General features: G+C 43.4%; 1 protein-coding gene across 1 annotated transcript; it reads right to left on the bottom strand.

Moving 5' to 3' along the window:
* Window positions 1-6,885: 6,885 nt before the first annotated feature.
* mc1r (melanocortin 1 receptor) lies at window positions 6,886-10,478 on the bottom strand. The gene has a single exon (XM_055899988.1). It carries the CDS (start codon window positions 9,857-9,859, stop codon window positions 8,843-8,845), a length of 1,017 nt encoding a protein of 338 aa, XP_055755963.1. The 5' UTR covers window positions 9,860-10,478; the 3' UTR covers window positions 6,886-8,842.
* Window positions 10,479-16,626: the final 6,148 nt, after the last annotated feature.

The following is a 16,626-nucleotide window of genomic DNA, read 5'->3' on the forward strand; positions in this document are numbered from 1 at the left end:
CTGCGGCAGAGCATCCCAGTGCGAGTCGAGGGAAAACTAACGGGACGTGGCTGACTTGCAGACCGATATTTAATTTTCGAACTGGTTCAAATTTGGTGAAGGAAAAAACCTCTTAAGGTTGTAAGTAACAAGAACATTTCCCAGGACATAGACATATCTACCATTGGCAGAAAGCTTAAATTATTGTTAATCTAACTGCACTGTCCAATTTACAGTAGCTATTACAGTGAAATAATACCATGCTATTGTTTGATGAGAGTGCACAGTTATGAACTTGAAAAGTTATTAATAAACCAATTAGGCACATTTGAACAGAAATACAATGGTTCATTGGATCAGTCCAACACTTTGACAATACACTGCTGCCATCTAGTGCCAGAAATCTAAATTGTGCCTGGGCTGGAATAAGACATTATGGCCTTTCTCTTGCATTTCAAAGATTGTACAAAAGAAATACGGTCTTTTACCAGATCTAATGTGTTATATTCTCCTACATTAATTTCACATTTCCACAAACTTCAAAGTGTTTCCTTTTCAAATGGTATCAATAATATGCATATCCTTGCTTCATGTCCTGAGCTACAGGCAGTTAGATTTGGGTATGTAATTTTAGGTGATTTTTTTTTTTTAAAGCAGTGGATCCTTAAGAGGTGGTAAGGGTCAGTCATAGATTTTGGCTAGTCGTGGCTGTCAAAGGGATGCTGGTCAGAAACACACAGACACACCACCACCAACCCTACGACCACGACCACCAACATTTGAAAAATCCCAGAGTCACGTGAAAGCAACAACACAATTTAGTTAGATGTCAGGGAGATGAGAGAGGAGAGAAAATGATCTTCAACACTGAACAGTGTGACTGATTTTTTCTCTGTGTGCACATAGTCTTGTGGCATGGTGCATTGTTTCTATAGACTAGGAGATCACTCACACCTACATATCCTTAATGACAGAGATGAACAATTTCTGACAGCAAAATATTTTTTGCCCAAAGTGAGTCCCATATTTGTAATCTCAGAAACATTATGATTCAGTATCAGCGGATTCAGGGAGGAAGAGTAGAGCACGTTGAACACTGATGACCACAACCTTGCTGTGGCCCTTATTGGCATGAACACTGCAATCATTATACAGTGAATAGTCTGGTCCAAGGATGTTTATCTATGCCTCAACTCTCTGCAGTCTCTGCCCGCTGAGATATGTATTGATTGCTGAGTCAGGTCGCAGATGTGGTTAAGTGCTCTGAGGAAGACTCCAGTGGCACTCCTCATGGACAAATGGTCTGGCAATGAAGCAGGTCCTGTTTGTGTACTTGTGTGTGTGTGTGTGTGTGTGTGTGTGTGTGTGTGTGTGTGTGTGTGTGTGTGTGTGTGTGTGTGTGTGTGTGTGTGTGTGTGTGTGTGTGTGTGTGTGTGTGTGTGTGTGTGTGTGTGTGTGCACACGTGTGTGTATGAGACATCTACAGTACATGCATACAGTACATCTCACACTGTAAGTTGCCTCTGTTCCAGTAGCCGTGTGTTCTGATTTCCAGAAACATGATTGTGATGAGCTATTAGTCTATTTGGACGTTTAGGTCTGCTTTGTCTTCACACAGAGCCTGTGGAGAGGATGACAAGCCAACACCCGTGAAACCAACAGCTGAGGAACCTCTGCTCAGAGCACAGAGAACAGTATGAGGCAGCCACCACATCCCCACCCCCCACCCCTCTCTGCCCCCTCAGTGTCTGCCAACCACTGCTGCTTAGCAACTAGATCCACACAATGTGAGCGAGCCTCCGTCGCTAATCAGCCACACAGTGTGGGATAGCTGTTGATTTCCTGTTCGTCTGCTAATACAGCTGAGCTAACTGTGCTTTAGCAGAGGGGCGTTCACCTATTAGAACATCAATAAACTATAGTATCCCTCTAAAGATGATGCTAACGCCAATGATTACGCTATTGACCACACTGCCATAGTCAAGGGAGTGGAAAGCTAGATTAAAGGGAATCTCACTGGGTTAGAAAATTCTGAGTTGGTACTTTAATTAGACATTGTGAATAGTAGTCCTACTCTCACTGCTCTGGGTTACTGGTAGTCTGCTATGACTCTGTTGAGGATTTAATGAGAGTTGAATCATGGATTATGTCACTGTTCTTTAATCTGGCAGCGTAGCCTAGTGGTTAGAGCATTGGATTTGTAACTGAAAGGTTGCAAGTTCAAATCCCCAAGCTGACAAGGTACAAATCTGTCGTTCTGCCCCTGAACAAGGCAGTTGACCCACTGTTCCTAGGCCGTCATTGTTCTTAACTGACTTGCCTAGTTAAATAAAGGTAAAATAAAAATCACCAAAATCTCCACATCCTGTGGGTGTGCAAGACCACGTCTGTAGAACACTGGCCTATGCACTGCCAATTCTGGGGGTAATGAGAAAAAAAAACTGAAGCTAAATGTTTTGCCAGCACTGGTCAAGAGTTGCTTGTCCGCCACTCCCATGTCTCAAAGCCAATATGGCCATCTAGTGGTCAGAAATTGCCAGAGCCTCTCTAACATGTTTGATATAAAGGGCCCCAATAGTGGCACAGTGTGGTGATGCTGATCAAATTGATGCTACTGTCATATAACACTTCTGTCAAAATGATTAAATAATTTATCTCATAACTTATCTATCCTTCTCTGACTGCATTATGCCAGTAAGGTTTGAGAGGAGGATTGCCATGATGAGTCACACAGCACCAGTTGACTTGATGACAGGGTTATCTGGTCAACCGTTATAAAATGGCAGTTCACATCATGAAGCACTGTTGACGAGACAGTATCCATATTTGAGAGTCCTTAAGTGAGTTTACGACTCACTTAATTTGTTGGTCGGGACCTCTCTTCTTCTAGAGAAAACCACTTCTGAGAAGTATTTTGAATGTCCAGTGGGAAATAAATTGTAAACCAATAAATCTGAAGCAACCTCTCATCTCAGAAAGAGACTGAATGTGGAGTTTCTGAAACCCACAGAAACACAATTAAACTGGGCACTTGGTATGACACCATACCTAACGTTTTGTCTCCCTAAGCGTTTCAAACTGTCCTTTATCTAACCTCTCTTTAATAATGAGCATACCAGCTAATTTCAGCATTTCTCAGTAATGTCTCACTTTCAAATTAACATATTGCTGAAGAGAATACTGTAGTTAGATTTCATGGAAGCTTCCATGCACAGACCTCAAACAAATACTTCTGCTATTTTTTTGATTGGGGCCGTATCATACAGTGTACAGTTTCATACTTATGTACAGTTCATTGTATAGACCATTGTTGAAAATATAACCTATACAGGGTTAGGCAGAAGGCATCAACAGGCAAGAAAGAATGTTGGTTACCTAATTTGATTCTAGTGTGACTAGGAAACATTGGGCTCAGACCAGACTTTCTTGGGGAAAACACGCACAGTATGGAGCCGTACAATGGAACCTATACAATCAGGTCCTTGTCAGGATTTCAAGCTCTCATTTGGATGCCAGCTACTAAATGATTACTGCACCCATCTCATCCCAACCTCAGTCATCCATCCATAACCCCTACATGCCTAATCGCCTCTATCGATGTTCTCGGATTGGATGTGGTGACCTCAGACGCATGGCAGGGTGCAATGCAGAGACACACGTACATAAGGGGTGTGTTCCAGATACGCATTTTATGAGCAGTTTTCTACGTAGACACTTATATAATTTGTATGTGGTTCCTGAGATGTTGCACTTCTACTGTCATTGTATTGATAATCTGCACAGACCTGCATAGAACCTGTGTACCTGGAACGCACCCAAGGTCAACAGGGGCATGATTGAAGTTACACTATGTCCACATTGACTTCATCATGTACTACATTGTACTACACTAAAACCAAAACTATTATAAAGCACTATGATGAATTTGAGTTTGTAGAGGAAATATTCTTAATCTATAGGACTCATTTGTCAGGAAGGGGTTTAGGTTTCCTCCCTTGGGTTGCAACAATGAGGGCAAGCATGTTGATTCGTCAAGCCAAAGCAGTGGAAGATGTGAACAGAGCAGCTTTGTGTAGCAGAGCTAATGGAGAAGACACCAGTTGAGTGTCAGCCCCCTCCCCCTCTATTGCTTCAGTGAAGTGACAGGAATTCCTATTTGATGCCTAATAAAGGGACAAAACAAAAAAATGTTTGTTGATATGAAAGCCCTCTGTTATTACAGTGCATTCCAGGCGCTCAGTCCTCCCAAAATACACAGCCTACCCCAGGGCCCACAACGACCGGCTACCACGTGGTAGACGGGGGGGGGGGGGGGGGGGGGGGGGGGGGGGGGGCAGGCTGAAGTCCGTGGCCCTCTGGCTCTGTCTCCTACTTCTAATGAGGATGTTAGGATACTATGTCCATCCAAACAAACAAATCCACAAAGTTACAAAGGTTACAGTATCATCACCACACTCTCAATCTCAGATGCTGCTCAACCACTTTTCTGTTTTTTTGATAGAAGGCTCCTGTCACATTGTTGCATACAGCATATGGCTTTGGTTGACTTTGGTTGCCAATTGAAGTCATTCAACAAACAATAGTGCAAAGGAAATCTAGAAAGCTCAGACAAACACACTTTTCATTTCACCCTGAAGGAAAGGAACTAGGTGATTTGTGAAGGTTATGGTTCAAAGGCTTTGATTTTAAAACGGGGATCAGAAATGTATCCAACTTAATTAAGATGCCCATAAGCAGCTTTTAATTTCCCCCATCAGTTTAAAAATGTCTCCTTCCATTAAAAAGCACCCCGGGGTCAGCTAGTTGAATGGACCTTGTGTCTCAGTGGGCAGCTTAACTAAAAATAAATGCATTTTGCATACATATCTCTCCATATTTAAAATCTCTTGAAAAAATGATTTGTCAATCCCATGATAGCAAGTATACAGCTGTATGGCATGGCTCAAAGCAAACTGTCTTCCTCTCTTCCTGGTCTTGTATCAGCCAGGCTAATACAGCTGTATATAATTGTATTCTTGTATTCAAAATAGTGTCTTCAAATATATTGACACCTGAAATAGAAAAAGGAAGTAATTATGATCTTTCAAAATGATTTAATAATATATTAAAAGTGATTGAAGCTTTATTTGGAGGACTTAGAAGAGCAGTGGACTGTAGGCCTAGATAGAGACTTCTCCTCTTGTCTGAAAGAGGAGGCAGTTAGACAGACGGTCAGCCCAGGTTACACAGAGAGCTTGTGGGCCTTTATATGGACAAGAGAGACACATACAGTATTTAAGAGGGGACTAAATAAATTCTCACATAACATCACTTGTGGCATGAGAAAGGTTGAAATTACACTTCTGGACCAAAATAGTTTTTATGATTTTTTTTTTTATCCACAGGATCACATACTGACTAAAATAAATGAGGATTGACATCAACAAACATTACATGATGAGGAAATGTATGACATGCAATATGTACACTGTACATAAAATAACAAGAACAATAAATATTTTTGGATTAATGATGTTATTATTAGTATTGCAATAATAATAGTAATTATTAATGATCAATATTACAACAATATTATAGCAACAAATGAAATCATGACAACAATAGTGTTATAATTATATTGTTATCATGCCTACTATCATTGCCCTCATTACTGATGCTGTTGTTAAATAATACACCATCATGAGCTGAAATAACAAGTCCCAGAAATGTTCCATACGCACAAAAAGCTTATTTCTCTCAAATGTTGTGCACAAATCTGTTTACATCCCTGTACGTGAGCATTTCTCCTTTGCCAATATAATCCATCCACCTGACAGGTGTGGCATATTAAGAAGCTGATTGAACAGCGTGATCATTACACAGGTGCACATTGTGCTGGGGACAATAAAAGGCCACTTTAAAATGTGCAGTTGTGTCACACAACACAATACCACAGATGTCTCAAGTTTTGAGGGAGCATGCAAATGGCATGCTGACTACAGGAATGTCCACCAGAGCTGTTGCCAGATAATTTAATGTCAATTTCTCTACCATAAACTGCCGCTAACGTTGTTTTAGAGAATTTGTCAGTATGTCCAACCGGCACTACAGCAGACCACGTGTAACCATGCCAACCCTTCCACATCCGGCCTTGTTGGTGGTTGGGCCTGGCTGGCAAATGGTTGGGCCTATGCTCTCTAAGGCCCACCAATGGTTTCACCCCTGATTGGCTGGGCCTGGCTCCCCAGTGGGTGGGCCTGGCTGGCAAGTGGGTGGGCTGCACCCCTGCCAAGTCATGTGAAATCCATAGATTAGGGCCTAATGAATTTATTTCAACTGGCTGATTTCCTCATATGTACTGTAACTCAGTAAAATCTTTGAAATTGTTGCATGTTGCGCTTATATTTTTGTTCAGTATATATTAGTACAATTTGACCATAGCAATATGTTGAAATACAGTAAAAAGTAATCAAATGTACACATTTACAATAAGATACGTTTGAGCCTTGGTTCTGACACACAGCCATAAAATAGCATGGATTGTTTAAAGGGATGAATATTGATACCCTCTTGAGGCTTTTGAAAATGTTATAAATATGTTGAAACATTCAAAGTATTCAGTACATCCATAACACAATTAAAAAACATGCCTAGCCTACATTACATGGGCTACTTGTGAAATACATATTGAAATAAACATTTTGTTTCTGTCTATGCATACATTATTATTTGCATTAAAATGGTGAGGATAATCTTAAAATGTCTGATCTGTTTCAAGATTGGATTTCATGTAAAAAGTTGTATTCCAAAAATGTTATTTCAATTTATTCTAAGTGGGCTGGATGTAAACAAATAATGAGTGAATAAATAAAAATGCAACTATATAGACCAATGCAATGCAACTATATAGACCAATTAGGCTATTACTGGACTTCACAATGCACAAATTTTATTTAATCAAAACATGAGACAGAATTGTTTTCTTGTACAAAACACAACATAATGACTCTCATATTTGTGCATCTTTCTTTGACTCCATACAAAGAATCAGGGCTAGTGTATATCAGTAGGTCCATGGAATTTTCTTCAACAATAGCCTCTTTCAAACAACATCCTCTTCCCAACAACATTCTGGGAAATTCTTTCCTATTTTAAACAGAACACTTGCTATATCCTAAAGTCTATTTCCAGTGTCGGCTATACAATTAAAGCACAAATTACTATTTGTCCTACATAGTACACTGTAAAATAATAATGTTTTTATGCTAATTTACTGGCAGCCATTTACCTGTAAATTACTGTAAAAAAAATGTACAGTGTGTTACCATAAATTCCAAAGCAACTTTGGTTTAACAGTACATTACTGTAGTGCATTACTGTAAAGTTTACAGTAATGTACTGTTAAACCAAAGTTTCTTGGTGCCTGAGAAAACTGGACCCGCAGCTTTTACAGACATTGGCATCCTTGAAAAAGTTACGTCAGTTGCTGTTATATGGAGATGATAACTAAATAGCAAATTTGAGGGTGTTAAAATCACGGTGTTGAGGTAAAAAGTGTTGTGAGTGTTGACTCTGGTGGGGATAACACCAGTGGGATTGAAATTGAAATCACCTGCCGTGAATAAATGAAGTTACTTGAATCACAGTGGAATCAACACTGTGTGGTGTTGTTGTTACTCGGCTGTGTTGAGTTAATTTCCGTTAACTCTCTCAGATTCAAGACATGGGAGGGGCCTCATTATCATATTTCCCAGCATGCTTTGTTGCCAGTTGCTTTTTAGAATAGTTTGTTTTAATATCTAGGCCTATGTTTCTGCATGCACATTGATTGATAAATTGATCTTAAACAAAGATAAATAAATCTAAACTAATCCAATCTGTAAGTAGTTGGCCTTATTTCACCCTTTATTGAGATGGTTGTTGCAGTTCCAGTTTAGATGGTTAAGGTAGTCTCATTTATCAATCTTCCCTACCTTGGCAGTCACTCTAACTGCAGTTGTGGTTGTTGGATATCCAAACTGACTAGATTCCAATAGGAATTATACAACACTTTGAAAGCGAGTGACTATGGTGACTTGCTAATGTGGCCTGTACTGGGCACAGACTTCAATTCAATCTACTCCATTGTGGTTCAACAAAAATTCAAAAAAAGTAATGTATATGTATTGACATAAATAATTACATTTTTATGATCAAATATTCACTTAGTCACTCACTTGGTGAAGGCTAGATGACTGAAAGCCATCGAATGCAACAATCATGTCTCTGTCAATAACAAACACACAGCAAAAAAGTAACCCTGGGAAATAAATGTGCAGTCTTTACACCCTAAAATGTTAAAACAACACTCCAAAACGAGTTACTGTAACACCACGTGTTAATTAGCTAACACTGAGAAAGTGTAACCGCATCAGCTCTTATAAGGTGTTAATTTAAGTCGGAATTTGCAACACCCATTGTGCTAGGGACCAATCACTTTTGGGGTGTTGGTTTATCAACACTTTTAAAAGTGTTAGTTTAACACTAGACTATTTGAGATGGTTACATATGATTTCTAAGAAAGTGATACATTTAACACTGTGGGAGTTACAATTCTGATCACACATTTGCTGTGTATAATTAGATATAGATGCTTTAGATTACGGTTCAAGCATTTGTTCAACACGCAAGTATGGCATATATGTATGGCTTGGCCTGCAACATGGAAGAGGCCAGGGGTTGGTAAAATGTCCCATACGTGGCACTGTGCCGTTGTGCGCAATCCAACCTGAGGTCTCATAGTTTATTAACTATGTATTTCAGTTAATTCAACAGCAACGGCAGGCATTCGCCTAATAGTGCCGCAAATATTAAATAATCTGTTATTCCTGAACAAATCCTGCAGTCACGTGAACTTCCATGGAAATAGACACTCAAGTATGGAATCGCATCGAAAGGTGACGCAGGAGCAGAAGAGCAGCTCCTTGAGTGTCTTGCGCAGCTCCTGGCTCCTATAGGCGTAGATGAGCGGGTCAATGAGCGAGTTACAGATGATGAGGATGAGGAAGAGGTTGAAGTAGCTGAAGAAGCAGGTGCAGAAGGGGGTCGTGGGGCAGGTGAGGATGAGAATAAGGTGGAGGAAGAAGGGTCCCCAGCAGAGGATGAAAACCCCTAGCAGGATAGTGAGCGTGATGGCGCCCTTCATGCTCGTGCCCTGGCGGCGAGACTTGTAGATGGCCATGATGCGCCGCGAGTGCACGTGTGCCAGGATAAACATGTGCATGTAGAGCACAGCGGTGAAGACAAGAGTGATGCAGAAGAAGGTGACGAGGCATACAATGACGGCGGTGTGCGAGTGGTAGACGATGAAAAGTATGCTGGCAGTGATGCTGGTCAGCCACACCATCGCGATGATGGTCACGGCGCGCTGCGTGGTCATGATGCTGTGGTAACGCAGCGCGTAAAAGATGGTGATGTATCGATCCGCGGCGATGGTGCACAGGAAGGACAGCGACGACACCACCGAGCTGCAGTTCATGATGTCGATGACGTTGTCCAGGTGCCGCAGCATTTCAGGTGTGACCACTAGCAGCCCGTGTTCGGTGAGCAACATAACTATGGTCTCCACTACGTTGGCGACGCTGACCAGCATGTCGGAGACGGCCAGGCAGCATATGAAGTAGTACATGGGCGAGTGCAGATTGCGGTTCTTGATGATGGCTAGCACCACTAGGATGTTCTCCACCAGACTAATGAGGCCCAGCGTCAGGAACAGCTCTTGTGGAATGCGGAGCGAGCAGGTCGTAGAGTTCTGCTCCCTGGTGCTGGTGTTGTTGGTGCTGTTCTCGCTGTACATGGTGAGGGTGCTCAGCTCCATGTGGTGGTGCATGATGAAGTTATGTTGAGACGTGTTGTCCGTCATGTCTGCTGCTCTCTGCTGTAGTAGGCTATTGGATGAGGTGGAAAGAAAAAGCCTTAAAATATTTTCTTTGTGGGCTCGTTAGTGTAACAGAATGAACTAGTTATTATATAGAGACCATATCCTATTCAACTGGAATGTGACCTCAGGAAAAAAAGAGCACAGAATGTGTGAGGTGAAGGTAGTTTAGCTCACGTTTATGTCGCAACCCTGAAATTGGAGTGATGTTTTCTCACAAACGGAGGTCTCCAGAACGAACTTTAACACAGAGTGAAGAGCCCAGATGCTCACAGTGGAGAATCATCCATGTGAAATCGTCTCTTTCCCAAGTAACTGCTTAGATTCAAAGGTTTATCCAACGGTATTTTGCACATAGTCCATGTATGGTATTTCCAAGTGATGAGAATCCTAGTCTGAGTCTGAAAACAGCTCCTTGGTGCTGGATCGCATGAGAGAAAATCCTCTACCATTTGGACGTCCAAGTAAGCTCCAATCAATCCTAATGTGTGAACTGAAGCCTATCCAAGTGAGCTCTCAGGCACACAACGTGACAGTGTGTTCTTAAAAGAGTCCACCTTTCTAACTCCTCCTTTCTCATAGCGAAAGCCAACCGCATGATTCTCAGACTGACACAAACGCTTAACGAACGCGTGATCCCAAATGGAAATATTTAACAAGATTAGGTAGTAAAATGGATGGAGAGAGTGTAGTATTGATATACTTACTAATCGCCTGAGCAGACCATAATAATAATTAATTAAGTAATTCAAAGACATAGTTGAGAACATGTTCCCCAGCACTAAAATGGAATTTACCGCGCACTGTGCACAATTGATTTAGACAATCCATATTTCACGTGCCTCAAATACACAGAGTGTACAAAACATTAGGAACACCCATGGGACACTCCACACACCATGGAAGGGCTATTATTACACATGCATTTGCCTCGGGCCGTGTATCTTATCTAGGATGTGGAGGTCATGGTATACACTGAGTGTACAAAACATTAGGAACACCTGCTCTTTCCAAGAGATAGACTGACCAGGTGAATCTAGGTGAAAGCTTTGACCCCTTATTGATGCCACCTGTTAAATCCTCGTCAATCAGTGTAGATGAAGGGGAGAAGACAGGTTAAAGAAGGATTTTTAAGCCTTGAGACAATTGAGACATGGATTGTGTATGTGTGACATTCAGAGGGTGAATGGGCAGGACAAAATATTTAAGTGCCTTTGAACGGGGTATGGTAGTAGGTGCCAGGCACACCGGTTTGTGTCAAGAACTGCAACCCTGCTGGGTTTTTCACGCTCAACAGTTTCCTGTGTGTATCAAGAATTGTCCACCACCCAAAACACATACAGTCAACTTGACAACTGTGGGAAGCGTTGGAGTCAACATGGGCCAGTATCCCTGTGGAACGCTTTTGACACCTTGTAAAGTCTATGCCCCTGCGAATTGAGGCTGTTCTGATGGCAAAAGGGGGTGCAACTCAATATTAGGAAAGGGATTCTTAATGGCAACCGACAACAATGATCAGTTAATTTAAAAAATGACACGCTGCGCTCATGTATCTGTATTTGGGCGGGAACTTTACGCACAGAGCGCAATTGTAAATGCATTCATGATTATGGCTCAAACTGTTGCAGTATTTTTCTTCTTTGATATAATTGCGAAATACATTTGTAATTACAATAAAGTTTTAAGAATAAATGTTGTAAAGGCTCGCAAACATGATGTTTGTTGTCTGCCAAAACAGCGGTAACGCGCGCTATTACCCAAAACAAATGGGAGGGGATTTGGATAGACAAACCCGATTGAATGGGTTGGTCCATTACGCATGAGGGTTTTTGTAGTGACCTAGTTGCAGCAGAGCCACTTGGCATTTTGACAGGTTTTGTGTGTGTATGTGTGTTTTGGGGACTACCTGTCCTGCGTACCGAGCCGATTACAACAGAAGGGCGGGCTCTTTTCTCTGCTGCATTGAATCGGATGTTTTTTTCTTCATTACAATCTCTATTTGATTAAATGTTTTTATACTGTGTAGTTGAGCAATCAAGAAAGCGTTTTTTTTCCAACTTCAGAAACCCTTCGCAACACTACAAGCGGAGCCTCAGGTTAATGATGACGCAAGAAGCTGCCCTTCAGGGAACAAGTAGGCTACAGTAGCCTGCCTACACATGGACAAATTGAGTTCGAGTGTTGAACCTCATCCCAGCCACCCAATAACAATACAGTGATCCATTCAGGACGGAGTTCGGACTCATGAAGCAACATCACTTTAAACCAAACCAAACCATAACAAAATTAAATATATAATTTAGTTGACAATGTTCATAAAATATTTCCAAAACAAGATATATTTGTTCAAACTTCTGACAGCTGAGAAGTGAATACTTCCCGCTGGAGGAAACCACATAAAGAGTTCTGAACAAAGTGCCAAGTGTTATGGCTCCAGCTTTTGAAACAATCCTTCTCAGTGCTTGCATAACCAGCCTCTTCCTCTAGCGATTTCATGGGAGATATAACACACACAAACTGCAGTTTGTGCAAAAGGCAGCATTCTCTCACCTGTGGAGAGCAGCAGTGTCAACTGTAAACAGCCAGACTGTCCATAGTTAGAGTGTGATAGTGGGAGATAAGGAGAATCCTCCATTCACTCAGGGCCAGACACAGATCTGTATCAGCCTCTAGCTGAGGAGCACCACTCCTACCTGGGACTACAACTTCAGACCTGACCAGACCAACTCAACATCTGGGCCTATCACACACACTCTGCAAAAGGGGCATCCAACTCCCATATGTGTGTCTGGACTGTCACTCTGTCAAAGAGAGAGACAAGAGGGGTTGGATGGGGTAGGGGGACCCAATAGGACAGATGATAAGTGATGTGGCCAGTGGTGACCTGTCATTCAGGGCAGGTGGAGCAGAGCCCCGCCTGTTTTGAGCCCCACCTGTTTTGAATGTTATTTTGGCATTAATACGATGTAAAAATGTAAACAATGTAAAAAAAAAAAAAAGAAAGAAAAAAGAATACTTGAGTTAATAAAGCCACATTCAAACATGGTCTCTTTTTTTCTTTCTTGAGAAAGGCAGCTCCAAAATGCAGGTGTTTTAGCCTAGCTCAGTGCTCTCTGTGGTGGTGGGGCAACCAGCGGAAAATATGGGTCTTAGGGGTTGGTAATGTTCTCTAATTTAGCCGTGATTGGCTCAGTGTTTTGTCACTCGTGGGGACACCATGTCACCACAAAATCTACGGGGAGAGCTCGAAAATTCAACCCCCTTGGGTGCTGCCATAGAGTTACATTAGAATTGCCCATCCAGTAGCTCTTTTCCAAGCTTAAAAGGATAAACATTCAACATTGGCCATGCTGTCAATCCATAATGGCTTCTGCCGAGCTCAAAACAACTGGAAACTCGGAACTGGAAAATCTCAGACTTCAGTGAGTTCAAGACAACTGGGAACTCGGGGAAAAAATGAGCTCCGACTGGGAAAATACGCTTTGAACGGTCATCCAACTTGGAATTGCATGTCGGGAACTCGGGGCCCCTTTCTAGAGCTCCGACCTGAAGATCACTGATGTCATCATGATTCAATCTTGTTTTTTTCCCAAGTTCCCAGTTGTCTTGAAAGCACCAATAATCCAGAGAATATCAGACTTTAATGACAAAATTTGCCCACGAAGGACCGCCGCGCCACCTTCCTGTTCAAGTGAGCACAGCACAGGGAGAATGCCAAGAATGTGCAAAGCTGTCATCAAGGCAAAGGGTGGCTATTTGAAGAATCTCAAATATAAAATATATTTGATTTGTTTAACACGTTATTGGTTACTACATGATGCTATGTGTTATTTCATATTTGTGATGTCTTCACTATTATTCTACAATGTAGAAAATAGTAAAAAATATATTTTTAAACTTGAATGACCTGTTCTAAACCTTTTGACCGGTAGTGTACGTTAACCCCAGTTCAACCTCAATACACCGTTAAAGGTCTATTACAAGTGCTGATCAATGCTCCTGCTGTTTCACAGGGTGTTTCTTAGAGCAATGTCTCATAACCAAATATAGTTATTTTACAGTGGCCTTGAACTAACCATGTAATAAATAGTACATCCCAGCAGGCAAAACTACCAACTTTAACTTTATAATTATAAACACTTACAATCAGGGGTGGAGTTGGAAGAAGTCTGGGAACTCACCATTGTAAATCCCCCCCTCCCACACTCACACATTTTTACATAACAAAATAATTTGACTTTGGAAACTTTCTAGAGCATTCCCCACAATTGCACCCATGCATATAATGAACCATTATTGCATGCTTCATAAACCATTAGTAAAAATAATTATCACCTGTCTACATAACTATAGGTGAAAAGGACAATATGTATAAATCATTTAATCTTTTCTACCCACAGTTGACAGAAGAAAGCAATATGGAGAAGGTTACAAGGAGAAACTGAATAGATCAAGATTGACTGAATTTCTCGATTTCCCTGGATTTAGTTATTTACAGTTCTGAATGTTCAGTAGATTATCTAATCCAATAGAGAAATATTTACCCACATTATAGATTTCTCGATGTACTGTGATGTAGGCCTTCAGTTAATTCTGAATGTTAAAAACCTTTGTCTTGCTGTCACGCGGGACTAGGTGTGTGTGAGGAAGAATCAGGCGCAGAGAGCAGAGAGTTCCACAGGGAAAAGTGCACTTTAATACGGCACAAAAGCAAGCCCACAACACAGGGCACGGAAATAAATGGACCACCCAAAACACAGGGTGCCAGGTCTAGAACACGAACACACCTAAATAACGCACACACGTAACACAAGAATAATCCCGCACAAAACAAGGGCGGGTAAACGTACTTTAAATAAGGAAGCCCATCAAGCACACAAATAGACACAGGTGCAACTAATAAGACAAAACAAACAGACAATGAAAAAGGGATCGGTGGCGGCTAGTAGGCCGGTGACGACGACCGCCGAGCACCGCCCGAACAGGCAGGGGAGCCAACTTCGGCGGCCTCGAGGGCGACCCGGAGGGCGAAGCGCCGGGCGATCCGGGTGGAGGCGGTGGAAGTCTCTCAGGAGGGAAGGATCCAAAATGTCCCCCAAAACCTCTCCTCCGGACCGTACCCCTCCCAGTCCACGAGGTACTGTAGGCCCCTCACCCGGCGTCTCGAGTCCAGAATGCCACGTACTGTGTACGCCGGGGACCCCTCGATCTCCAGAGGGGACGGAGGGACCTCAGGCACCTCACCTTCCTGAAGGGGACCAGCCACCACCGGCCTGAGGAGAGACACATGAAACAAGGGGTTAATACGATAATACCTAGGAAGTTGTAACCTGTAACACACCTCGTTTATTCTCCTCAGGACTTTACATGGCCCCACACACTGCGGCCCCAGCTTCCGGCAGGGCAGGTTTCGGGTCGAGAGCCAGACCCGGTCCCCCGGTGCGAACACGGGGGCCTCACTATGGTGCTGGTCAGCGCTCCTCTTCTGCCGTTCACCCGCCAGTCTCAGCGACTCCTGGACGGCTTTCCAGGTGTCCTTTGAGCGCTGTACCCATTCCTCTACCGCAGGAGCCTCGGTCTGGCTCTGATGCCATGGGGCCAGGACCGGCTGGTAACCCAACACACACTAAAAAGGGGACATGTTTGTTGAGGAGTGGCGGAGGGAGTTCTGAGCGAGCTCAGCCCATGGAACATACCTCGCCCACTCACCTGGCCGGTCCCGGCAACATGACCGCAGAAACCTGCCCACATCCTGGTTTACGCGCTCCACCTGCCCATTACTATCGGGGTGAAAACCCGAGGTCAAGCTGACCGAGACCCCCAGTCTCTCCATAAACGCCCTCCAAACTCTGGACGTGAATTGGGGGCCCCGATCAGAAACGATGTCCTCAGGCACCCCATAGTGCCGGAAGACATGGGTAAACAGGGCCTCCGCAGTCTGCAGGGCCGTAGGGAGACCGGGCAACGGGATGAAACGGCAGGACTTAGAAAACCGATCCACACCGACCAGGGTCGTAGTACTTCCCTGGGACGGAGGAAGGTCGGTAAGAAAGTCCACCGATAAGTGTGTCTACGGCTGTTGTGGAACGGGGAGGGGCTGTAACTTCCTTCTAGGTAAGTGTCGAGGAGCCTTGCTCTGAGCGCACACCGAGCAGGAGGAGACATAAAATCTCTCGTCCTTAGCCAACGTGGGCCACCAGTATCTCCCCCTAAGAATCCGCACTGTCCTCTCGATGCCAGGATGACCCGAGGAGGGTAGAGTATGAGCCCAACGGATTAGTTTGTCACGGACCCCCCTCGGCACGTACTGAGCCCCTGTTGGACACGGAGGGGGGGCCGGCTCTAACCGTGATGCCCTCTCTATCTCCGCGTCCACCTCCCATACTACCGGTGCCACGAGACATGAAGGTGGAATGATGGGGGTCGGCTCAACGGGCCGCTCCTCGGTATCATAGAGACGGGACAGCGCGTCGGCTTTGGTGTTTTGGGAGCCTGGCCGGTACGAGATGGTGAAACGAAACCGGGTAAAAAACATGGCCCATCTAGCCTGACGCGGATTTAGTCTCCTCGCTGCCCGGATATACTCGAGATTACGATAGTCAGTCCAGATGAGAAAAGGGTGCTTAGCCCCCTCAAGCCAATGTCTCCACACCTTCAGAGCCTTGACTACAGCTAACAACTCCCGGTCCCCCACGTAATAGTTTCGCTCCGCCGGACCGAGCTTCCTCGAAAAGAAGGCACAAGGGCGGAGC

Source organism: Salvelinus fontinalis, chromosome 35 (assembly GCF_029448725.1).
Source record: "Salvelinus fontinalis isolate EN_2023a chromosome 35, ASM2944872v1, whole genome shotgun sequence".
Lineage (NCBI taxonomy): Eukaryota > Metazoa > Chordata > Actinopteri > Salmoniformes > Salmonidae > Salvelinus > Salvelinus fontinalis.

What these genes read in the sequence shown, in the direction of transcription:
- mc1r (XM_055899988.1), bottom strand. Translation starts at nt 9,859, where the DNA reads ATGACGGACAACACGTCTCAACATAACTTCATCATGCACCACCACATG.